The 25,215-nt window shown below is 42.0% G+C and overlaps 1 protein-coding gene across 5 annotated transcripts in view; it reads left to right on the top strand.

Annotated features, from left to right (window-relative positions):
• GSK3B (glycogen synthase kinase 3 beta) overlaps positions 1-25,215 on the top strand; it is a 150,468-nt gene that overhangs the window by 59,200 nt on the left and 66,053 nt on the right. For all 5 annotated transcript variants that reach the window (XR_013956386.1, XR_013956387.1, XR_013956388.1 and 2 more), the window contains exon 3: positions 21,418-21,501. Coding sequence is in view for 2 of the 5 variants with exons in the window: in XM_080612583.1 (XP_080468709.1) it covers positions 21,418-21,501 (84 nt within the window). In the remaining 3 variants the exon portion in view is untranslated. The remainder of the gene's footprint in view (positions 1-21,417; positions 21,502-25,215) is intronic.

Below are 25,215 nucleotides of genomic sequence, written 5' to 3'. Positions count from 1 at the left end.
CGTAGACCCGAAGTGTGCAGCAAGAGGAAGCCAAATTCTGTTACAACAACCATTCATCCTATCCAGTCTGTCAAATCGTTCAGCAATGCAACTGTGTGTGCCCATGGCTTAGTTGCCAGGTTTATTTAAATAGACAGAGCTTCTGGAGTGTGAGAGGATGTCAAACTAGGGCCCTGATGGTCATAAACGTGATAAAGCTGAGGCCACTAAATAATAGGCAGTGCTCTTTCCTATTTTTTAGCTATGGGAGGAATTTATGCTGTGACCAATTGCATGATTTATTTTTATTTTTTTTTAATATATAAAATCTCAGTGTTAATCTGAGCCTTAAAACCTAAAAACCCAAGAGGATGGAAAAACAAGTCTCTGTTGAGGTTCTGGTTTCTCTCTATCTGCTGGGTACGTGTACTTTTGTGAACTATTTGAAATGCTTCTGAAAGAGGAATAGCTTTCCAGTCGTTTCTGCCTCAAATATATGAAGCTGCAAAATATAAAAATATCTTTTTTCAAAGTAATCTATATCCATTGTTTTGTTAATTACAACAACTTGGATCATAGCAGGTCCCATGAAAAAGACAAGTCCACAAGAAGGAATTCTCATTGAAAAATTAGTAAGTGATTAGGTCTTCCATTGACTTCTGAATTCAAGAGGCTTTTCTGTTTAAAGGAGTCAACCATTTAAAGCTGATGCGTTTTTCTTTTTAATAGGTTGTATGTCTGCTTTGTTGGAATGTGCCATTCTGTAAACATGCACGTCCAAAAAGTGTGAACTTCTTGACTAATGCGATCTGTATCTTCTGCTCTCAGAATCTCAGTAGTTAACAGACCACTGAGAGACCGACTTGAAATCGTGTTTAATTAGTTCCACTCTTGGCTGACCTTGGCTCATTTCTTGGCTCTTGGTTATCCTTGGCCATTGAAGATATAGCACTTAGTAGCATTGTGTTGAAAAAAGGCTGCATTTTCAGGGGGCTTCAGTCTGCTATGGTCACCATTGGTGTAGCTGATCTGTTTTGAGGAGGGATATACCTTGTAACCTGATGGAAATAAGAGGGGTATTTTTTAGTCTGTAAGCTTGGGCTGTAGTCAGTCATGTCTGTAGACTGACAAACAAACGGGAGTTTGACACCCAGCCTGTTCATACCTGCTGGGGAACCTGGTTGGAAAATTTTACGGGAAAAAGTATCACTGTCTCTTCAGTGTAGGTTTGGTCTCCCTTCACCATGTTCAGACAGGGTGCAAGAAGCATTTTGCCTTTTAGTGTTTTAGCAAATCAATCTTCCAGTCTCCTGTTCTGTGTATTGTAGCTTTGCCCATTAGGATGCTAAATGTATAGCTTAAGAGAGGCCATAGTTATTGCTGAAAACTGAGATACCACATAGAAATCATGGCTCCCTTTGTATGTGCCTGAGTTGTAGACTCTTTCAAGCCCAGAATATCTGAGTGAAGTACTTCACCCCTTATCACAGAGGTTTAGTACGAACACCATCTTCATCTCAAGTTGGTGTTTAAGTCTTGAATACAATGTAGAGCTTGGGCCTGCTCCAGTGTATTCATAACCATCTTTGTCTATGATCTGTGGTCATCTGCACAGACTTTCACTGAACTAAGGACTGCACTTTCTTTGTTAATTTAACCTGTGTGTGTGTTAGCTGAGCACCCTCATATCTCCATCTAAGGATCGCTGAATATTCAAACACTGATCTGTAAGACCTCTCAAAAGAAGGTCTGGTTTTATTTACCCTGTCCTTATTTTTGTTCCCTATCTCAGTTGAGTTGGAAGCACCCGTGGGATAAAAAGTCACAAAGGAAAGACATAGTGATGAGAAATAATAACATTTAAGATCTTTCTTTTAAGTCTTTGAAGACTTGCACACCTTCTTTGAAGATCTGAGGAATAGTGAATCACTGCTCATAAGACCATTACGGAGGTGGTACTCTTAAAAGGATGCCTTAATTATATTGTTAAATGGTTAGAAAGCACCCAGAACAACAGATCTGTCTTCTGACGGGCAGTTGGCCTGGGAAAGACAAGGAAGTGCTCCTCATCTGTAGACATGGCTGCGTGTGTGTGTACAAATGTGTTTGCATGTGTTGTCATGTGGAAACCCACATCTTAGTAGGGGAATACCTGCCGTAAGAATGTGTCCCTTGAAAAGGGAGGAATAAAAAGAGCCCTTGAGGGCTTTTTTTCTGCTACCCTGTGGATGCTGGCATGAGGCATTTGTGTGGATACATGCTACAGTTCAAGTTTAGACTAAGAGCTGTTCTATTTCCACAAGTTCTTCTGGACTGGGAGCAAAGCTAGGACTTTAAAACAAGATAGCTATTTGTGGTCAGTTTTCCATTTGCATCCACTTCTAGTGCATAACTTGAGACTATGTGAATTTACTGACCAACAGAAAGAACCTTAAGGTATATTAAATTTATGAAGAGCCTTTTGTTCCGCTGATCCAGATGATTCATGTAGCTGCTCTGTTAATGCTTTGGTTTATTTCCTGTTGTCTTTCACATCCACTGAAGGGAGTGAGTTCATATGTCTGATGTTCATGAAATACATATATTTATGTGAATTCCATAAAATATATATTCCATATATATGTTCCTAAATTAAGCTGGAGAATGCTTCGAGTTAGAGAGTAACATTGTAGGGATGCTATTCTGCAATAACGATATTCAGAGTGAAGATTACAGTTCAGAAGAATTCCAAACCCATTCAGGTATGGAAATGTGTAGTTTAAAGCACATAAATAGCTGTCACCCAGACACATACCATCAGTGTACTGTAGCTGAGTATAGTTGAAGATGCTGCAGAATTCCTTCGTGATCCTAGTCAAATTAAGTTCCATCTTTAAAGGCACTTTCCTTTGACTTTTAAACTTTGCTGCTTATGTGCCTGAGAAGGACTGGCGTAGAAAAGCAGTAATTCTGCGTGCAATCAGGATAATCTCGTTAGTGTTCACATTTGTGAATCAAGGTTTTACTTTCTGGTCACACCTTCTGCTTAGAGGGGTCCTCCTTTATGGCAATACAGGTCTGTGTAGCTGAGAGGAAGGCTGACTTTAACAGTCTTCATTTTTGGGGTGTCACGCTGGTGGTCAGAAACAGTTGTGAAAAGCGTGGACGTGGTGCTTTATAGAAAGATCTGTGGTAGCCTTTCTGGAGCATTGCCGTGAAGACTAAACACACACTGCTGTGTGAGCTCATACATCAGTACTGAGCTAGGTTTATGTTTTCATCTTGCAGTTCTAGCTAAAATGAACATGTAGAGAATAGCACATCTTATGCTCCCGAGAGCAAGCCTTGGGTACTGAAGGGGATGTTGGGTGGAATTGATGTCCCGGTGGGAACCTTCTACACCTGTCTCTCTCAGCTAGGGAGAAAAGTGTTGTGTAGGGTATAAATAGAACATTAGCTGATACTTGTTTAGATGAAAATGGTGCTTTTGAGAGCACTTGGATGTTTGGTGCATGCAGTTACTTCAAGGCTTTTTGTTGTACCATTGTGTATTCTCTTTTAGAAGTCCCACAGCAGGAGATTGTCTGGCTACAGATTTAGCATAAACACTCTTTATATCCAGCAACATTACGTACCCGCAGCTCCCGCTTGCTTACTTCATTCTTACTTGGTTAAATTATCTTTGGTGCAGTATGCACATCTTGGAGCGTGATTGGATTATATTGTCAAATAATTCGGCTTCAATCTTTTGCTATTAAACACAGATCTTTGTTCTCAAAATACTGGGTTTCTAAATGAGGTAGTGGCGAACTGTCCTTTTGAAACCAGTATTTGGGGTTTTTGCAAATACTCTGCTGTGATAACTATGCTTTTGAGGGGAAAGAATGGATAAACGATGAAGTGCAAGACATAGGAAGGACAGAAGAGATCCACCTGCTGCTTGACAGAGGCTTCCTAAAACGAAGAGAGGGGACAGATCTTGTAGTTTCTGTGTCATAGAATTATAGAATAGTTAGGGTTGGAAAGGACCTTAAGGTCATCCAACTCCAACCCCCCTGCCATGGGCAGGGACACCTCACACTAAACCATGTCACCCAAGGCCTCATCCAGCCCGGCCTTGAACACCGCCAAGGATGGAGCATTCACAACCTCCCTGGGCAACCCATTCCAGTGCCTCACCACCCTAACAGTAAAGAACTTCTTCCTTATATCCAATCTAAACTTCCCCTGTTCAAGTTTTAACCCTGTAGCACTGGTTTGTAGTCAGGCCTTTGTTTAAAACCTAGTCCATGAGCTGCTTTTTTTATTCCTGGTTTCTCCTTGAAGAGAGTAACTCAAATTTAGCAAACAAAATGAGGGAGGTTTAAGGAAATGTGGAAATGGGAATAATTTTGGATCGCTACTTTGCTTTCTTGAGTAGACCTTGCATTTTAGAACCAACTGGCATGTTCCGTCTGGGAAGCTGTCAAATCAAATGTATAGTTGACGAGTGTTTTCTTTGCTGCTAAGGGCAATCAACATGCACTGCCCATTGCTGCTTTAAATAGTAGTACCAAGACTAGGTAAGTAATAATAGGGACACAGTAAAAGGAAGCCACTTTAAATGTTTTGTGAGGCATCTATATTGCAGAGAGAGGCACTTCAGGCTGTCGGGCATATTCTAGAATTAGCAACACTGCTGGTTTCTCCTGTGACTTGGATGCTTCCTGGTCCCTGGGACGCCTGAGGAGGCGAGATGTGAGTGACCAACACAATTATTTTTAGCCTACACAGTACAAGGAATTGCTTTTCTGCTACTTTACATTGCATGTTTTTGTGATAAAGCTTGTTTTGGCTTCATGTCACACTTTGGTTTTTCCCCACATTTTCTGTCTGCGTTACGCAGTGAAATTTGGCATATGGTGCCCAAGACTAAATTTAAAGGATGATGGAGACAGATTTTGTTGGATGACCTAGACTGCTGCATGATCTACTGCAGGAATTAAAACAATCTGATTTTCTCCGACTGGCTTTGTAGGAGTTCTGTTGTGCAGTAACCCAAAATAAGGAAGACTTTTGGAAAGGCAATGAGAAACTTACTCCATTGAGGGAAAATTCCCAATACAGCACTTAATGTTTAGGTACTGTGTTAATACCTGTTTTACAATACAGGGAGTGATGTCAGTAAAGAGGTTGCCATGCATTCGCACTGGTTTTTGGGGAGGAGCAAGGAAGGGACCCGCTCCAGGGTGAAATGTGAGCTGTGGTGTTTGTTGTATTTTTGAATATGTGTTGGAATACAGTCTGCTCTCTTCAGGATGGGCTTTTGTTTATGTATAGAGAGCTGGGATGAATAATTAAGGCTCCTATGAGTAATCATGATGCAAATACCCAGGCTATATACATCTATATTTTGTAGTCCTTCTAAAATTTGAAGCCAGGTCTAATTGTTACAGGCCCAACAGGGGTGCTCATTTCACCTCTGCATTTGTGATGTTCCTTTGAAAGCCCAGCCACCATGATTAGGCTGCTTAGGCCTGAGCTAACTAGTCAAAATACAAACATCCAGTGTGAATCATAGTAACAATGCATATGTAAAAGAACAGCTCAATCTAATTTTAGTTTTTAATTCAAAAGGCACTCTCACAGAGGCTTGGAGTACATTTTACCTCCTTGTCTCCCCTCCTAAAGTTCATCAGTGAGGCTGAAGACAGAATATCTTACTCAAAGTCTTGTAAAGATTCACCCGCTTCTGTTTCTTCATTTGGAGATTTGTCCAAGGGTCTGCTCATCAGACTGAGTTTTCAGGCCCTTGCACGTTCATCTCTAGTTTCATATCACCAGACACATAAAGGTTGTACCTAGGTTTTGGGCTTGAAAACAGGTATCTCATTTATACCAGATGAGTGTTAATAGTGCAAGTATGTTGGTTGATTAAGAGTGAAAACATTTGTTGTGGGCTATTTAGTCCCTGAAATGGGACAGAAATACCTGGGTGTCGAGGGGGGACTTGCATACTTCTTCCTGAGCTTCCATGCTGCCCACCAGTTGCATTGCACTTACTGCAAGTGTACAGAGGAGGATTCTGCCCCCCCAAAGTAGAAGTTTATAGCGGATGGTCCCATTGCTTGGGTGAACCCAATAAGGCACCTTAGTGGAAAAGCTTGGGTTTGCTGGTAAGTAATAGAGGAAGCTTTAGAAAGATGTGCTGCTGACTAACATGGGAATCAGTAAGTGCGCAGGTGCGGAAATGAGCACTTTGGAGTTTGCTGCTCTAAAATACAGTGCATGGGCTAGGGAACATTAGAAAGATTCAATTCAACGTCTTACATGGGTGCATTTGCTTTGCTTCTGATGTTGAGCAACTGTGTGAGCACGTTTAAGATGAAGTCTGACAGAAATTAATGGGGTGCAGAGCAGGAGACCATAGGAGAGCTCATATTTCTGAAGAATTCCTAAAAATGAGGATAAATACTCAACTGTTTTTTTTTGTCGTGCCCTTCTGAATGTACTTTATAAATAGTAAGCAGTTCTGAGTTATAAAATTAGAAGGTGGTAAGAGCTGGTAATTTTTAGTTGAGGCAATGATCTTAGAAGCTTGATCTCTTGTTTTTGGTTCTGTTTCTTTCAAGTCGTGTTCTATTCCTTTTAGGTTATAGCCTTCTGTTAGTGCAGCATCGTAGTAACCTGTACTAGAACTGCCTGTCTGTGAAACCTGGGGCTTCCTTGATTAAACTGGGGTTATTAATTCTATCCATTTGTTGTTTAGATACCTGCAAAAGCAGCAGCATGAAATACAAAGTAGAAATGCTCTTTCCCCCAGTGTGCTGGAAACCACAGTAGGTGATTGGAGTCAGTGTTTGAAGAGCCAGAGCAAATAGTCAAGAACTTGGTACAATGCTGCTTTTTTTCTGAACAGTCAACAGAACTTAGGAAAGGGCAAAAAAGGACATGGTTTACAGATAATAGAATAGATTTCCTGATAGGCAATGACTCTGCTTCTTTAGCTGTGTGTAACAGGCATAAAGGTTATCTACTTTTAACACAGGGCTAACAGAGCTAGTAGGGCAAGAAAGTAGCATGAGACATAGGAAAATTAGGGCACGTTGAGGGTTGCCTGGAGTGTTGGAGGCATAAGAGAGTCAGTGTACTCATTGAACAATTTCTGTGGCAGCACGAAGGCCATCAATTAGCAGGAAGGATAAAAACAGTGCAAGGACTCTTGTTTGGAACTAACCTGATGAGTATCTCTTGGAAAGGGTCCATCTTGCTAGTAGGAACAGCCTGTCCCCAGCACAAATGCACAGCGCTGTGTGCAGGTGGTAGTAGAAAGTCTCTTCCTGATGGAGCACTAAGCTGTGGCATCCTGTCTTACTGGCTTGTCTGCATGGATCTGCTTGTGGGTGATGATTCTGTCGGTGACTTCTTGAGTAGGTAATGGGCTTTAGAAGTGAATTAAAATTAGCTGAGTCCCTTTTGAATTCAGCTGTCCAGCTGAACACTGTTGGAAGTTTTAACTGATTCACCTTTAAAACTCATTTGAATTACATCTTCCTGAATGTAGATACATGGCAGCTCAAGATGCGGTGGCTCTGTGTTAACCTTGTGTGGGGTAAAAACTAGAATGTGTAGAGAGTGATAGTGTCTTGCTTACGTAATACCAAGTCCTCAGTGGGAAGTAACTCTTCATCATTTCATGCTGCTGGGATTTTGAATCAGAAGGATCTTGGAACTGTTTGCATAAGAGTTTGATTTCAGTAAATGTGGAAAAGCATTGTGCACTGGTCAAGAGTGGGGCAAGGAAAGGAATTCAACTTGGAAGGCACAGTTCTGTTGAAATAAGAGGCATCTGCTAGTATTTCTTTGCATTTTCAGTGAGAATGTTGCTGCTTAATGCTTCTGTTAGGAGTGTCTCTCCTGAAAAGTTCCTGCTAAAGTCTAGGTCTGCTCTGGCTACAGAGAACAATATTGCAAACCTTGCTCTTGTGACTGTTGGTCTGCAGAGACTAACTCTGGGTAGTTAAGAGAGATGAAGCTGCTGGCATTCAATCCTTGGTCCCCAGTTCTAAAATACACAATTATACATGGTCCATGAAATAAAACCTTAAAGGGATATTGAGACCAGTAACGTTCCCATTGGCTTGCAGTCATTTGAGAGGACAACTCTGTAATTCTTTTCAATGTGGAGAGGAAAAGTTCAGGATTGTATTTTAAAGTGTTCAGGAGGAATACACATAAAACATCATGGAGCAAGTTTAATTTTTCCAGCTCATAAAACTGGCAATGGCAAGCATTCTGTAGGGAAACGGGTAGTATTTATTTAAGCTTTCTTTTTTTGGTTTGGCTGTTTGTTTCTTCTAGAACAGGAAAAATTTCAGCTTCTTTTCTTCTGAAACAGCCTAGAATCCATCTTGATTAACACATGCTTTGACCCCACTGGGTTTGCCTTCCTGTGCAATTATCAATTATCTCTTGGCTCCGGACTAAAGCTGAGCTGAGGAGGAGAACATAATGGTAGATGGTCTTGTGCAGGTTCCATCACTTCATCTGGGTAGGTGTATTAGGCCGCTTTTGAAGGTGCCAAGTTTTTAAGGAAGTGCTGGGATTTGTGAGCATCCTCTTTGGTGCTGTAGTTCTTAGGAAAGCTGCACAGTGTTTTCTATACCCATTAAAGACTTGCCAGTAGATGGGGAACTCATGGGAGGTGCTGCTTCAAATTGAATTCATTGCCTTGGCTATGATTTCTCATGGGAGTATTAAATAACACCTAATCCCTAGTTTTAAGAGATGCTGCAGAACAAGATAGGCCCTAGCTTCTAGTCCAGTGAAAGAGAGGCACTATGATAAAGGTGAGAGGTAAGTCTTGTTTTCTTCAAGGGGTCATAAACTAAGTTTTGCTGTTACTGTTCTAAATGTTAAGGCCTTTCCATGGTTATGACATATGTTTCTCCAAAAAACTAAGCAAATTCTGGGGATAGGATGTGCTAGTTTTCCTGCCCTTCAATACTAGGGCAGGAGAAAAAATGCATCAACCAGAGAATTTAAGTCTTGAGGAAAAAAGCTTTAGCATAGTGATACACTATTGTATTTGAGTCTGAAAACTGTGATTATCTTGATTGCCTTAGGTAGCAGTAGATTGGTGCTTCAAAAACTCTATATTTAGTCTTTCAAGTCGTCCTCTTTGTGATAGAATTTCGTCAAAGGTATACCTTACCATTGCAATGACAGCAAAGGCTTCCCTGTGGAGCGAGTCACTGTTCCTCCCTTGCGGACCATTGTCATCTTGAAGGTGGTATAATGGTCCTTAGAAGGTTTTTGATATCACTGGAAGCTACGAAGTGTTCAAGAGATACCTCATCGTTTGTTCATGGGCTTAGTGAGGGCCCTTCAGAAGCTTAATATGGGGGGACCAAAGGGCCTAGCTTGTTTGACAGCTGGATGGCACCAGTTGTGGTGTTCCTTGTACCTCAAAACATATTTAGCTGTTTGAACACAGAGCAGAAATGCTGAACAACCTCTTCCTTCTAGTCAGAAATGCACATTTTCTGCCCTCTTGTGCATAGTTTGAATTCGGTGCAAATAAAACTTCATGCTCAGTGGAGGACAAATGGAGCAGCTGGTGAGAAATAGACTAGCATGCAGAGAGCTCTTGGCTTGCCTGGACAAGCCACTCTTATCTCACTACTGGTGGTGTTTGCAAGGTATCTTGGGCCAGGGCAAGTGCCCTGACTGTCTTGGTTAACTCACATTCTATCTCTTGATGTGACTTCTAAAGTGTAGACATGGGGAGTGACAGAAGAGGCCAGTTTTGGCTTTTTGACAGTTGTGAACACCAGCGATTGATCTCTCTCACATATATTGGATCACTCAGTATTTCAGAATACCGAGTTACAGATGTAACCTGTTAGCGTGGATTATTCTTTCTGCTAGTGGTAGATTCAAGTCCTTTTTGTTACAGCATTATGAAGTGTTATGAGTGAGAAAAGATTGCTGTGCCATTTCTGCAGTTCCTCCCCTTATCCACTGCAGAGCTCTCCCCTTTTCTAACGAATGAGGCAAGGATCCTAAAAACAAATCCTTCATTACTGAGCTGCAGGTTACCCCCACAGTGTATCTGTTCTGCACGGTCTATGCACTGAGAGACCTCCTTAAACAATGGAAAATAAGATCTTGTAGTGGAAAGTATGTGGCAAGGTCAGTGAAGGGTTTTGCAATTGGCACTGCTAGTAACAGTGGATGTTTTAATGCAGCTATCTGCATGTTAAACACAAAGACAGTGTAGTCCATTTAGAAGGTGGTAGGTGATGCAGGAAGTGCTTTCTGCCATAATTTGTGATGGACTGGCACGCAGCGTCACCAAGTCTCATGTTTTACAAATGTACCTCTGAAAACTGTTTACGAGTTCAGTAAGAGGATAAATGTCCATGTCTTCAGCTTCCTAGCTGATGGCTAGGAGCTAAGCTTTTTTTGAGCCTTCCTTGGAAGCATCTGGTGATGGCTGTTATTGAACTGTTGGGTGATTTGATGCCACGATGATTGGGCTGACCCGAGTCATCTTTGTTCACTCAGTCCCTTGTTTTCACCAGTTGGCCATTTCTTTACTTGCTACAGGGTTATGTGCAAGTTCTCATTTTATTCTGGAAGCAAGGTAGAAGCCAAGATGCTCCTGAAGCTACCCCTCTCTTTTACAGTGGCAGTGACACTACTGCCCATGTTCCCAGCTATAACTGCAGCTTTTTGGTTTCCCTTTCCTGAAAACTTGCTGTAGTTGAGCCCAGACATCTGACAGTGGGGCCGGTGAGCAGATGCTTGGAAGAGCTGAAGAGAGAGAGGACTTGTGGGCAGTGGCAGATGGGATGGCTTTCGCACTTGCTGCCCCTGCAGCAAAAACTTCAGAGCGTCTGTTGAACCAACACAGTTTGCAACCTAGCATATGTGTTTAACTTGGTTCCTGGTAAGCTCTGTGCTTCGGGTGGCAAGCTTGGTGAATCAGGTGGTGTCTGGTGAGTCACCCTGGTGTCCTAGGTGCAGGGACAGCAGCACCCAGGAGAAGTGGGGTGGCAGCTGAGTGTGGAGAGCTACCTCTGCCCTGCAAGTTTAAGCTGCTGCTGTTGATGGATTGGGGCCTGGAGGCTGGCTTTCATTGCAACATATTCCTGAGATGGTGGTTGTGACACTTACCCTGGGGTAGGCTTAAATTCAGAGCTGTCTTATCCCAGTCAGAAAGGGGAGCAACTGAGTCGATAACATTCCTAGATGTTTGCAGATACCGACAGAAGGACAGGGTGTCATGGGAGTTAGGTAACCCTGCTTTGTATTGGTGCAGCTGGACCTGATCCTTTGGGAAACCGAGATTGGAAGCCCATGAGGTGGTAATGTAGCCTTTTGAAATGTGGTTAAGGTGTGCCACTTGGAATTCATAGTGCTCACCTGGCATGTGAAATAATTTCTCTCTGCTCCTTCCTTTCTTTTAGAGATCCCTATTACTTTTTAGTGTGACTGACTGGTGAATGTAACCATAGTGCTGTGTCATTGCTTTTAAAATTTGTCATAAAAAGCATACTTTGCTGTGCAAATAGTTACTAAAACTTACTCTTCTTCTCTGTACTCTTTCTTTTGGGGCAGTTTAGGCCAGAAGTGAATGTAAAGATCTCCTAATCTTTTCATTTCAGTGCTCTGATACCCTTTAGCCTAAGGAAATGATTTCTTGAAAATGGGACAGTGTTTGAAAAGTGCTAGTGCTGACTAAGGGAAAAACCCTCAAACAAGAAGTCTCATAACCTCTTTTATCAAACCTGAATACTAAGTCTTCTAGTAGCTTACAGTGGACTTGTACTTTGACAGAGGTGGCTTTCCCTTTCAAGTGTATGATAGATAGTGATAGGACATGGGGTAATGGGTTTAAACGGAAACAGAGGAAGCTCAGGTTGGTATAAGGCAGAAGTTCTTTATTGTGAGGGTGCTGAGGCGCTGGCACAGGGTGCCCAGAGAAGCTGTGGCTGCTCCATCCCTGGCAGTGTTCAAGGCCAGGTTGGACACAGGGGCTTGGAGCAACCTGCTCTAGTGGAAGGTGTCCCTGCCTGTGGCAGGGGGCTGGAACTGCATGATCTTAAGGTCCTTTCCAACCCAAACCAGTTGATTCTTGTATCTAGCAAAGGTCAACTGGTGAAATTATTATGCAGATATTGGAAGAATGTGCTGCTGCCTTTTAATATTAATTAAATATTAATATAAGTACTAAGATATGTATTTAGGGAAGTTTGGATTTATATATGCATATGTATATATAAAACTATGAAGAGCAAGTGTTAAAACATTTGTATGTTTGTGTGGCTATCACCTGAAATTTAGTAGGGTGTTTACTACTTTGGGCTTACTGCAGACCTGAGATTCACATGTGTGGTCTTAAATTATCACAGTAACGAGTAAATGCTGATATTTGCTCATGAAAAACTTACTAAACCAGGGGGCAGGGAACCTACCAGGAATTTGGGGAGAAGAGCTTATTGTGTCTGTGCTTAAGGTAAGGAGTGCAAGTCCCTATTATAACTTAACTGCTGGAGCTGAGCCAATTTCCTTTCCCAGTCCCCCACCCACAGAGGAGGAGCTGCCCAGTCTCCCTCTGAATTCAGGAGGGAATATTTAACCTTTTAAAAGCTTGGTCATCATTAAGACTTGTACTTCTGGAAGATTGAAATCTGCTTGGCAAATAATCATCCGCAGGCAGTTAATTCCTCTTGCCAGTTCCTCTCCCCCTTTGTTCCCTGCTCAGTTTTCACCAGTTCATAAAATCATACAATCAGCCAAATTGCAAAAGACCTTTAAGCTCATCAAGTCCAACCCTTACCCCAGCACTGTCAAGGCCACCGCTAACCCATGTCACTGAGGGCCTTGTCTACACGGTGTGTGAACACTTGCAGGGACGGTAACTCCAGCCCTGCCCTGGGCAGCCTGTTCCAATGCCTGAGCACCCTTTGGGGAAGGAATTGTCCCTGATCTCCATCTAAACCTGCCCTGGTGTAGCTTGAGGCCGTTTCCTCTTGTTCTGTCAATTATTATTTGAAGAAGAGACCGACCCCACCTCCCTCCATCCTCCTGTCAGGCAGTTGTAGAGAGCAATAAGGTCTCCCCTGAGCCTTCTCTTCTCCAGACTAAACCCCCCAGGTCCCTCAGCCCTTTCTTGTGTCCTTTTAATTTGGATGTTTCCTCTAAGGTCTTAGGGAGTCAGAAACTTTTGTTTGGACTGAAATTAAAGCCCCTGAAGACTTCTAGCATCAGGCATTGTCATGTCATGGAGCAGCCGTCCTGAGACAAAGCAACATGAAACATTGGAGACAGCACTTACCTGTTTCCTAAATAAGTAATTATTTTTTCGGAGGGTAAGGATGAATTATTTTTGTTTTGCAAGTCCTTTGGAATTCGTCTGCGTGAAACATCTGCTGCATCATATGTAAGAAGTGAAGGCCAGGAGTAATAAAGCATTTCATTAATGTTTAATAACACAGTGATTAGCAGCCCAGCAAATGTCTTATGCCTGTGGGAGATTGGAACTTATTTGATTAACAGATTAATTGCAACCTGTTCCGGTTGTGATTGCAGGTGTAAGTTTCCATGGATGTTGCAGACTCCCTGAGGACTGATGTTGTAGGCATCGTCATACTTGCTTTCTTCTTCCTAGCTAAAGAGATAAAAACTAAAGCATGACGTCTGCTGTTTCTTTGAAAGGAAAATGATTTTTTGCTGCAAGAGTTTCTCAACAGAGATCCTCTGTGCTACCACTGGGAAAGAATGGCTGTTACCTGTGAAGGCATAGGGCTGCCTTTTGGAAAATACTTCGCCTTTCAGTTATTCTCCTTCTTGCACTTTATTTCAGTGTTATAATGGACTTGAACTATCTTTGCATTTCAGACCTAGTTCTGGTTTTCTAACTTTTATGTTGGGGGCACGGTAATTCCTGCTGCATCCAGACTTGCCGCTGGCAGAGCACAGAAGATGCTGTAGACCTGAGCTGTTTGTCAAGATCATGATATTTGAAACAATCACTTGAGAATCATAAAGTGAATTTCAGGTTGTGGTCTAGAACTGGCATGATGCTGGAAATCAGTTTGTGTTCCAAGTTTAGTCTTGAGCTTCCTGAGCTGGCAGGAATTTAGAGATGGTATTATGGCTCTGAGAGGCTCTCAAAACTCCACTTCCATTCAGAGCAGCGGGAACTTAATGAAGGATTTGGCTTCCACCTTTTGATTAACTGCTGAGATATGCGGAGGAAATGAAAGAAGAGTTGGAATTCTTCTGTCCTCCCAAGAGATTGAGGCTTGTTGTATGTTCTTTCAACACAAGTAACCCATTTCTGCCTCCAGTTATAGGAAACTATGTATAATAGGTGTATGTAGCTTAAGTTTTCTTCTTAGGGACTGTGTCCTGCATTGGCAAGAGCAGGCTGGAAATGACAGATGGCACTTGCCATTGCTGACTGCCTATGGGAAGAGTTAGGAAGTTCAAAGTATGCGGTCCCTTTGTGTGAAGAGATGGAATGAATGCCTGAGTTTATTGGGGACAGTAATACAATAAAAGGAATTGACAGGGTGGGAACAAGGTGTGTGTTTTTATCTCAAGACTTTCATCCAGCGTGTCTGTCAGCTCACTTGTTACTGCATGATTGGGGTTCAAATCTGTCTACTTCTTCAGGAGTTCAGTGAAGTCTAGCCCCCATTTGTGGTGGCTGCATGACTTCCTGCTCCATTCCTTATTGTAGAGCTTGTAGTTTCAAGCACATTTTTCCTCTTGCTTCCCCTGTTTGCTCTTGAATTTCAGTTGACCTGTAATCCTGTAATAAATCATGGGTTTGCAGGCAGGGACTCTGCTGATGGGCCCACCTACACTTGCCTGAACCCTGTGCCTTTGGCTTGCCCTGGCCTGGCCCCAGCTCCAGCCCAGCTTGCTCTGCCCAGTGACCTCTTCAGGCAGGTCCTGCCTGCTGCCGCAGCCGTCGCTGATGCTTTTTGCCCTGATCTGTACCCGTGCCAGGGCTGAAGGTCGCTGTGCTCAGTAATAAATTTTGGCTGGAATACAGCTGACGCACGCTTTTTGTGCCTGACTCTTTCTGGGTGTTCGCAGGCCAGTGTTTCAGAAACACTTTGCAGCACAACCCTGCTGCGTGTCGCCATCAGTTGTTGCTTCAGGATCTTAAACAATCAGATTTTTACGTGAGGGTGAATAATGTTGGGAACTTAGTAGCAAAACAAAGCTGGGTTTGGAGCTTTTGCATTGCTTTTAGTTAAGTAGTAAACCAGAGCATGCCACAGCTGCAGTTCACCAGGTTGCAATGAAATGTATATACAAGTATTCTGTATTTTGGACCCACCCCCATCGGCTGTTTCTGCTCACCCTGCTGGCGTATTATTCTCATGTTGTATTGGCACTCAGTATTTGGGTTTTCCTTGGTATCAGGGTTGAGATGCCTATGAGTGGCAGGCAGGAAGAGGTGCAAGAAGGGCTGAGGGGTGCGAGTATTTAAATCAGCAGTTTTATGTTTGTACTGTGAACTGCTCATGGCTATCACAGATTTCTTTATTTCCCCATTGGGAAGCCCTGAATGTTAACATTCTATTCATTAGTATTGTACCTGTTTCTCTAGGACTTTTTGGATGATAGAAGCTAAAGTATTTTTACAGATGCAAACCCTCAAAGCTACTTCTGTGCATGTGTTACGCATTGGTAAAGGTTGAAGCAGGACATGGTCCTTCTGGACCTCTGACCTGTGTGTTAGGCCTGCTGGTCTGCAAGTGTTTAACAATCGTCAATGGACCAGCACTAACTGAGTGGTGATTGTTGTGGCATTAGAGCCCTTGCTATGTCATAGCTACAGATACTTAATAAGTTGTATTTGTTTGTTGGGATTGTCCTCTCTTGCTGGTTTAAAGGTCCTGAGTGTATGAGTTTGAGAGTAACAGGTATGTTAAAAATGGAGATCTTCCCAACTTAGATCTGCTGGTGTTGGAAATATGCCATGACTGGCAGGGAAGGGAGACTGGAGCTTTGTTGTTATCCATGCTTCAAATGTAAATGGGGAAAACTGTGATCCCTGTTGACATTTATCTCTAATTGAAATCGCTTGCCTTCAAAATGGACTTGTCATAGGTGCCTAGCTATTAATGACTGGCATGGGCAGATTCCCAGCCCAGACTTCTCTAATTAAGCCCCTTTTGCACTTCTTTTTCCTCCAAGCACTGATTATTTCAGTGATAGCTTGGGGCAAACACAGAAGAATGTAGGACTTAGCCTTTATTCTGTAAAATGCTTCAATTATCCTTTATCTGTGAAAGGCAGTTAGTTCTGTGAGCCGTAGAATAATTTCTGTGGTACTTTTGCTAACAGCAAGGCAAGTGTTAAAAGTAGCCTTAAACTGATGGTGTTGGAAATCCACCTTTGGAGGAATAAGTCAGGCAGATTTAGGAATTTTTAGAGAAGACATGGTACAGCTTTTATTTTATGGTCTGTCCCACTAAGCTTTAGGATAAACCAGACATATAGCAGGAGTGGAGCTTTAGTAAAGGTATTAGTGAGAATATGCTGATCATAGTGATCTCACTACCCCTTGGTAACCTGTCAGGTGCTATTTCAGTACCAGAGGCAGCTGATGGTGAGTATGATGTCTTCCTCTGTGGTCTGGAGTGTTTTGTCTCTGTGCACTTTACAAAGCTGAGTCTAGGAGGTATGGCTCAAGTGTTGTGCAAGCAGATGTCTCTGCAAGGCGTTGAGCGTAGCTGGCTAGGATCACATTGAAAGACCTTCGTCAGCATGTGCCTGCTGCCCTGTGCTTGGAGTCCAGCCTTTTCTAGTGGTGGGAGATGGTCAGGATAAAAAGGCTCCCTCCTGCTGTACGAAAGCGCGTTAAATCTCTCACCATCTCAGCCTGAGCCTTTACTCTGGGCAGGCTCTGCAGTGCAGATGGAGAAGGAGGATGGAGGTGAGTAGTCCTTCAGGCTGTTCAAATGAAAGGAAGCAGGAGGGGGAAAAACTGCAAGCCCTGCTGCTCCATCGCTGCTTTCAGGCCTCTTGCTGAAACGAGTTTGTTCCTCAGCTTTGTTCATGGCTCCCTGCTTGGCTCTTCAGTGTGGGAAAACCTTTACCAAAGAGTAAGAAATGTGGTAGAATGGAGAGAAGGTTATGGTGGAAGCAGGAGAAAGGAGGAAGCTGTAAACATGACGTGTGCAAGAGAAGGAGGACTGTGTATACTGAGAAACTGAGATGTACACGTGCTGCTTCCGTCTATCTGTAATGCCAGAGTCCATGTGACAATTACCTTCCATTTTCTGTTTTTCCAACCCAATAGAAGAACACAAGACACTGAAGCTTCAGCTCTTGAATGTAGTAGTCCAAGAAGAATAAAAGTTAATTCCAAAAGTGTAAAAAATAAGAATTAGATTTAGTTGCTGGCCTTACTTGATTTAAGCAAGAAGACTGACGCTGAAGTTGCTTGTTGAAATAGGTTGCTAGCTTATCCTGCCTTTCTATTAAAAAGCTATCCTCTCTTTAAAGAACCAGACCTTTGGAGTTCTTACCTATTTATAAGAACCACGCCGTGTCCTTGGTGTGGCACAAGGCAAAAATACAAACTCCTGATTTTTCCCCTTTTGTCTGCTTTGAACATAATCCTCAAAGAACCTTGTTGAGACTTTAAACAGGCCTTTCAGAAGAAAAGAAATTAAAAATGAAGAGAAAGGCAAACCCCAGCGTGCCCTTTAGCTAAGGAAACTTTGAGGAATTCTCCTCTGAACTGGATCCAAGTGATATTTCTACACTTCATTGGGTATATATTGATAATGTCATGCTGAGCTGTACAAAACCTTCATTTGCTCTGGTCCAGTTCAGGAAGTTGCAAGTCCATAAAGCATCATCTCTGATGATCCAGTCATTTTATCCCCTGTTGTAAAAAGGGCAGGGGAGAAAGAAAAGAGGGGGGAAAGTCAAAGATCCAGGTTAGGGGTGATGAATATGCAAACTGGCATAGCTCTAGAAATCTCTGGGTGGGAAGGGTGTGTGTGTGTGATGGTTATCCTAGTCTGGAATAGCAGATTATGGTAGTGAGGCACAAATGATCTTTCTTTAGTGGTTTTGTATCAACTGCAGCATTAGCACAGTTATGAGGAATTGGGATTGTAACTTTGGAGGGAAGGCATGAGTCTTCATGGATGAGCTTTATTGGCTATGCTTTGAAGTGAGAAATCTGATTTGGTCTTGGCAATCTTTAACCAAGTCTTTAACTTTGATGAGCAACCAAATGTCTTCAGTATAATGAACAGACACAGGCAGTCTGGGCTAGGAAAGTTGTCATCAGAAGTGATGAACTGGGAGGATTTTGTCACACTGGGTTTGCTTCAGTAGTTAGTGAAGGGCTCATACACCGGTTGTAAAGCACTCTTCTGGAATTGTGTGTCAGCAGCCCCTTGCCTCCTGGATAAAGAAGCCTATTTTAGATAAAGAAATCAAACTGCAAGAGAAATTTGCTGAGTAATCTGTTCATAGTCCCGTTGGTTTGCGGCTCTTCAAAGAAACACATGCTGCAGGAGCTCTGCGGTTTGGTGTGAACAGAAGTCTGCTGAGTCCTCTTTTTGCAGTGAGGCTGGTGCTGAAGGATATTGCTTCTTCAGTGCTTACCAGGCCCAGTACTCTCATTCAGTAAGAAAACTAAACCCTTTACTCCATGTGAATAGGTGGGAGAACAGAAAAGAAGAGTAACTTTCCCTTTGAGTCTTTGACTTTACAGCCATATCTTTTGGAAAAGTGATAAGGATAAGCAGTAGCTTTATGTCTTTCTCCACCCTGTATTTTGACCATGCAGTGTCAGCCTTTCTCATCAGCGTGTTTTGGAATTGTTTTAGTTTGCATTATATTTAGACATACATTTTCTGTCTTGTACTCAGAGTAGGACATCTGTCACTGTTCGCTTCACTAGAGGTTCCCTGCTTATAATCCAGCATTTCCTGCCCTTGGCAATTAATATCCCACAGTAATATGTGGCTGAAAAATAAAAAATAAATAAAATAAAAAAATAATGTGAGGCTGTTATTTAAGATGTATACAGGGGAATACATGGTAAAGTGACAGTACTTTATATATTCATCTGAGGGAAAGATGAATTCTTCAAAGCATCAGTCTGTTCCCTTGCCACAATAAATTCAAGTTATTTGCAACTGTTCGAGTATTTCCAGTTTGAGCTCCACCAGGGAGCTGTGATTAGAAGTCAGCTTGGTTTTAAGATGGCTGAGGTGACTAATTGACTAAGATGACAGTTTAAATATGTTTCCTTCTGTCTAGTCACTGGATGCGAGATGTAGGTTACTGTGTAACTGGTTTATGAGTTATTCCTGATATTAGCACCTCTTGAAGCCGTGTTTGTGCAGCTGCAGCAGATGGTCAGGATGAGAGCCGAAGGAGACGGATCAGAGTGGAAGGCATCAAAGTGGGCACAGACTGTGCTTGTGCTGGGATGAGATACCAGAGTATAAATATAACTTCAGCCTAGCGTTAGAATAACTTCTGCTGAGTGTATCCAATCAGCATATACATACTATCTAGAGAACATGAAGTGACAACCTGACTTAGATTATATATGGGTATTTTAAGGAGCTAGTAGAGATAATGCCAAAATAATATTTGCACATTAATGCTTAATGTATTCATGTTTTGTCCAGTAATCCCATGAGAGAAAAGGTATTATTTCCAGCTCACAGCTAGTGGGAGAAAGGGAGGAGGAAATTTCTTACCTATTTTGTGCTATGAATTGCTAGTGGAATTTGATTGAGGTGCTGGAACATGCAGTGAAAGGCTCAGTCTTGTAGTAATACTGTTAAATGATGTAGTAAAAGCCAACTGGAGAAACTAATCTCTTGTCATAATTGGTGTTTCATTGATTGACGGGATCTAGAGCCATCCTTACTTTGGCTTGTTGATTGCCCCAGGTTTAAGGTCCGGGGAGACACCAGCAGTGGTGTGTGCTTCAGGCAACACAAGAGGACGAGGTCTTTCTGTTGGTCTGAAATCTGAACCGTGCCCTATGTCACAGGCACCCCAGCCATGACTCTGAAAATATACTTCTTTTTGGTAGTATTTAATAAAGAATGAGCAAGTGGGGAATATTTGAGCTCCTGTTTGTACCAGAAGAATGCTTTTCTTTGTGAGATGTGAGGTACGTTGACAGGGTTATGTCATGAAGCCTATATTCCTCTTTCACAAATTCACTCCATAGGATATCAGGAGATACGTGTAAGTCTCAAAGGTTTCCCCCCTGCTTTCTCTTCTTTCTTTGTCCTTGGGATAGAATAGGCCTGTCTTGATGTGTACCTAACAGATTTAGGCTTCAATCTGTTCAGAAGCTGGGCAGGCTGAGAGAAGGACTTGCTTTCTCCTTACTACTAGCTGGATAATTGCTAACTGATATCTGTGTGAGGTATCACTCATGTTTGTACAGAGCTGGCTAATACACTGAAGTATGTTTTCGGTCAGCAGGTAGTAGGGATGATAGGATTAATGATACTGCATCCTATCTAACACTTCTTTTGTTTGTTTAAGGCTACATGGCTTAGAGGAATTAAAAGCATTTGTAGCCATGTTCACATTAGAAGCTCTGAGTGGTTCTTGTGGAGTTCCTTAAAGCTTTGGTCATAGATAGGCACAGTATGTGACCCTCTGATACCTAGAATACAAAATCCTTATTTTGACAGCAGCACTGCCTAAAGTAGGCATTAGCTTTGTGCATTTAAGTATGAAAATAAGTGGTGGGTGAAGAATTTTCTTCTCAGATATTCCTGAAGTTGGCCAGAGTTCATGATGCTAGTAGGACCAGTGTGTTAGTCTAGGTTGTTAGGATGCACGATTACCAACCCCGTGATCCAAGTAAATATTGGAATACCTTCTAGTTTTGAAGCTGAAGATCATACAGTAATTGAGGAAGGAAACACAGTGATGGGTAAATGTGACCATAGGAAATACGAGTTTTGCAGCAACAGCTGTGGAACAAAGTATAACAAACAGAACTGTGCTGAGTTTACTTGCTTGTTTTCATTCATACCTGCAGTTCAACATTTCACTCATTTTTATGTGCTGGGCTGTAAGATCCCTCATTTGTTCCGGGCTCTGTTGCAATGGATATTGCAGTAAAGTCCCCAGTTTATCATGCATGTAATGAACTGATTTTATTTTAATAGCTTTTTCAGGTTGATATAAAATGAGAAAATGACACTTTTATTCTGCTTGCCTGAACCTGGTTAAACCTTGGCTGAACAGAAGTGGAAACTGAGTTGCCTACTTAATTTTTACAGCATTCAAAGGGGATAGGCTTCCAACCATTCTGGCTGACATATTTTACAGCTTCAGCTGTTCTTTGGTTTGTCAGCTCCTGTAGCTGTATATCAAGGTGTGTTCATTGCAGTACTCTATGAGGAAAGAGTTTAATTGTTTGCTTTTCTCTTGTTTCAGAACAGAGAGCTCCAGATTATGAGAAAGTTGGATCATTGTAACATTGTCCGATTGCGTTATTTCTTCTACTCCAGTGGAGAGAAGGTAAGAATGGAAAGCAAGGCAATGCCTCCTGGTAACCATGTGGGGTATAACTGAACTGTTTGTATTTCTAGAGACAGCAGTGTGAAGATAGTAAGCACATGTTTTTCAGTATGGAAGTGTGTGGTCGATGAGGAGTAGTGTTATTAGCACAATGCAACAACAGTGCAACAGATTTGCATACGCATGGTCTCCTTTTTAAGTTATTGGAGCACAGCCATGCTTCATTTGCACGTTCTAGAGCTACCTTTTCACACGTGCAGATGTGTTTTCTAGGATGGGCTAGATGACCTTGTGAACTGCCTCTGGTATTTTTATATGTAGTTATAAACATTTATATAAAATCTGTAATAATTTCTATAAATTTTATAATTTTTCATTTTTTAAAGCCGATTACATCCTTCGTTCTCTTCAGATGCTGATAAACATGTGCAAGATGCTGGTAAACATGGGCACAATGCTGGAAAGGGCCGTATACAAGAGCTAATAGCTACTGAAAGGCTAGTAACTGCTGTTACCGCCAACAGAATGGGAGCAGCAACCCACTCACTTCATGGTCTTTGGAGGTAGACAAGTTGTTGGTGGCAGGTTGCTGCAGTCTTGTGCAGTGCGCAAGGGGGATAATCGGAAGAGCTCTTTTGTTGCCTCTCAAAGAGGTGCGTGGGGAGACCTGGCCCTGCATTTTGCCTGTGCCTGTGAAAAGCTTGCAAAATCACCTAGCAGGAATCAAGGAGAAATGTGATTTTATGTTTTTATGCTTGCTTTGTTTGGGTCAGCCCTTGCCTAGTGATAGCAAGCGTTCACAGTGGGATATGGCCCTTGCAGGTGTTTTTGGTAGTTAAGTGTAGTTTCTGTGAATTGTATTGTGCTCATTTAGCATGTAACCACAAATTCCTCGAGCAGCACGAGTACAAGAAGGGAAATAGAGTCAAGGAGGGTTTGGGTTCAGCTTGTAGTTTGTCTAGGGTGAAGTAGAATTTAATGAAACAAGCAGACTACAACTGCCTTATCTAATGGCTTTCAGAAACCTGCTGCAGACAATCAAAGTGTTAAAACTTCTCAGGGCACTGAATTGTAATAGTAAAGAGTAAAACTCTTTCAGAAATCTTTAACTTGATGTTGAGCTTGAGACTGGATTTTCTGCTTTGCTGTTTCAGCTCCACGTGGCTGATCCTTGGCAACACTTTAAGTTTTGGTTTTAAAACTGCAGTCTCTTATCCATGAGCAGCAAATGTTAATGTTCCAGTGGAAAGTTTTCTTTCACATTACTTTCACCTCTTCTCTCATCGTGCCTCTGCTCTGTGCCTTTGAGGTTTCCACCGCTGCCCTCTTGCAAAATAGGACAAACGTGATCCAGTCCCTCGGGCAAAGGTGCACACATCAGCACTGTGATATTGGAGTTCCGGTTGCAAGGTCTCTTTGCAGTTCAATACAAAATGATAAATAATAGGCTTGCAAGAATTTCCATGAGACTTCATAATGAAGCTGGCTCTTAGGGCAGTGGACGAAAAGGGAGAAAAGTGTAAGGTAACCGAAAAGGGCATGTAGGAAGCAATGATAGTTTAGATGCTGGGTACCCAGAGCTTTATATAAATTGATTTTTGAAGCTAAGTCCAATGGGAAGAATAGTGTAAAAATCCAAATAACTATGTGGTAGCATAGTGGTGAGTGGGGCTTGCAATTGTTGCCTGTTTTCATGAAGAACTTAACAGTCCACTGCCATTTAGACTCTGTTTCTGCTAATTAACTCAAGTCTAGCAGTAATGAGAGGTACCTGTTATACTGGTGATCCCTTTAATGAAATAGTTCACCAATGAACTTAATTTTGATACCAATATAGATGAAGCATTCTCTTGCATAAACTTTTTCATGCTGCTTTGATGACTCCACCTGTTTGTTCCAGCTGGAGTGTTCCTTGGACTTCCCCCTTATTCCCTGGTGCTTGACACCAGTGTCTCTAAGCCCAGAGGCATTTCTTTCTTTGTCTCTTTCTTAGCCAATACCCGAGAAGCTTAAATCTGTCTTGATTTTTGGAGGTACTTCCAAGGATTTCTCCAAATCCAGTCAGACTGGCACTCTTTGAATGCTATGTGCCTAACAGCCACTACATTTTAATTGCTAGGCATTTTTTTAGGCACTGGGCAACCTTAAAACTAGCTTTATTCTAGCAAAACAGTAGGTTTAATTCATGATTGGAAAACTTGACACAACAGAAAATAGCATCAGATAGAAAAATAATTCAAAATAGCACTTGCTAGTAGGACTATTCCTTAGCTCTGTCGGTTGTAGCTAGTTTATAGAGATTTGGAGCTCTCTGATAGCTTTTCCTTGGGGCTATCTGTGGAACTGGTTGAAGCGTTTGAGCTCCTCCTTTTCTTTTTCCCTGCAATGAACTCTCCTTTTCATGTCTCCTATTCACTTAAACTTCCTTCCTGATTTTACCAAAAGCAATCCAGCCTCAGCATGGAAGTCTTGTATCAAACATGGCTTTGACTGATCTGTTCTCCTTTGTTTTCTGTGACTGGGTGGCTCCCTCTTCTATGAACATCTTTGAATTTGCATTGCCTTTATATACATATGCCTTGTATGAGGTGGGTGTGTGCATGTCTATACATATGCACGTACATGCACACACATATGTCTTTATACGTGCATATTTATATAAAAACATTATTCTGAGTACTGACTGCATATCAATCATGTTTGACTAATGATTTCTACTTTAAGAGAGCTCAAAGAGAGCATGTAATGTATATTAATATGACAGTTGGCAGGCATGGCATTTGGGTTGCTTCTATAAACTAGTTGCTCCCTGGTTCTTTCCTTGTTCTAAGCTTACAGACGTTTGTCAGACCTACCTGTTGGATTACCCAGTTCTTTCAAAAGCCTTTTCCTTAACAAGTTTTTTTTCTGAGGCTGTATGAGATATCTGATGGCAGGGCAGTGACTTCTGTAGCTGTAATATGCTTCTCTGTAGTCTAGAACATGTAATTATAACTGGTGGAATGAACCAGAGGGTAAAGAAGGACAACCAAATAATGGGCTGAGTTGCATATGGAAGATTCTCTTGGTGGGAATAGTTGCAAGTCTTTTCCATGCTGTATTTCTGTGATCTGTGGTTTTGCTGGTAATCCTTAGAGAAAGCAAGCAAGATTATAGGGTTAGCCAACTCTGCTGTGTTGGGTAGTTTTGGTGTTGTCTTGAGTAAGATGCCTGGTTTGCCTGTCAGCTTGCCACTTGGGAGAGTGATCAGGCTGTATTAGGAAGGCATGCATTTCTGGTTTGATTTTTGCTACTTTTCGTTAATTTCAAGGACTGCCTTGCATTTAGCATGATATATCAGTGTAAATGTTGAGTTACTGCAGCAGGGAGAAATGGTCTTGCTGCCTATCGTTTTTTAGCCTAATTCTGCTGAGGACCTTTTTCAGTCGTGCTCCAAGGGAGGGTAGACATGGACATACTCAATAACTCCTCTAGCTCATTTGTTGAAAGTATTCCCTGATGTTTTATAGCATGACCTAAGTTCTTAAATCAGTGGCTGCTGAGTAAAATTATTCAGCTGTGTAAAACCTGAAATGAGAACCTATTCCCCATTTTTCTTCCACCTCTATTTCTGGTTTAGCTCTTTCTTTGTGATATTTCATAGCTGTCAGGTTTTCTTTTGTGGATGCTTTTGAGTGTTTAATAGTCTGATCAATTCATATCCTTGCCCAAAAG

Source organism: Psittacula echo (assembly GCF_963264785.1).
Source record: "Psittacula echo genome assembly, chromosome: 3".
Taxonomy (NCBI): Eukaryota; Metazoa; Chordata; class Aves; order Psittaciformes; family Psittacidae; genus Psittacula; species Psittacula echo.
This window is presented reverse-complemented; position numbering and strand designations above follow the sequence as displayed.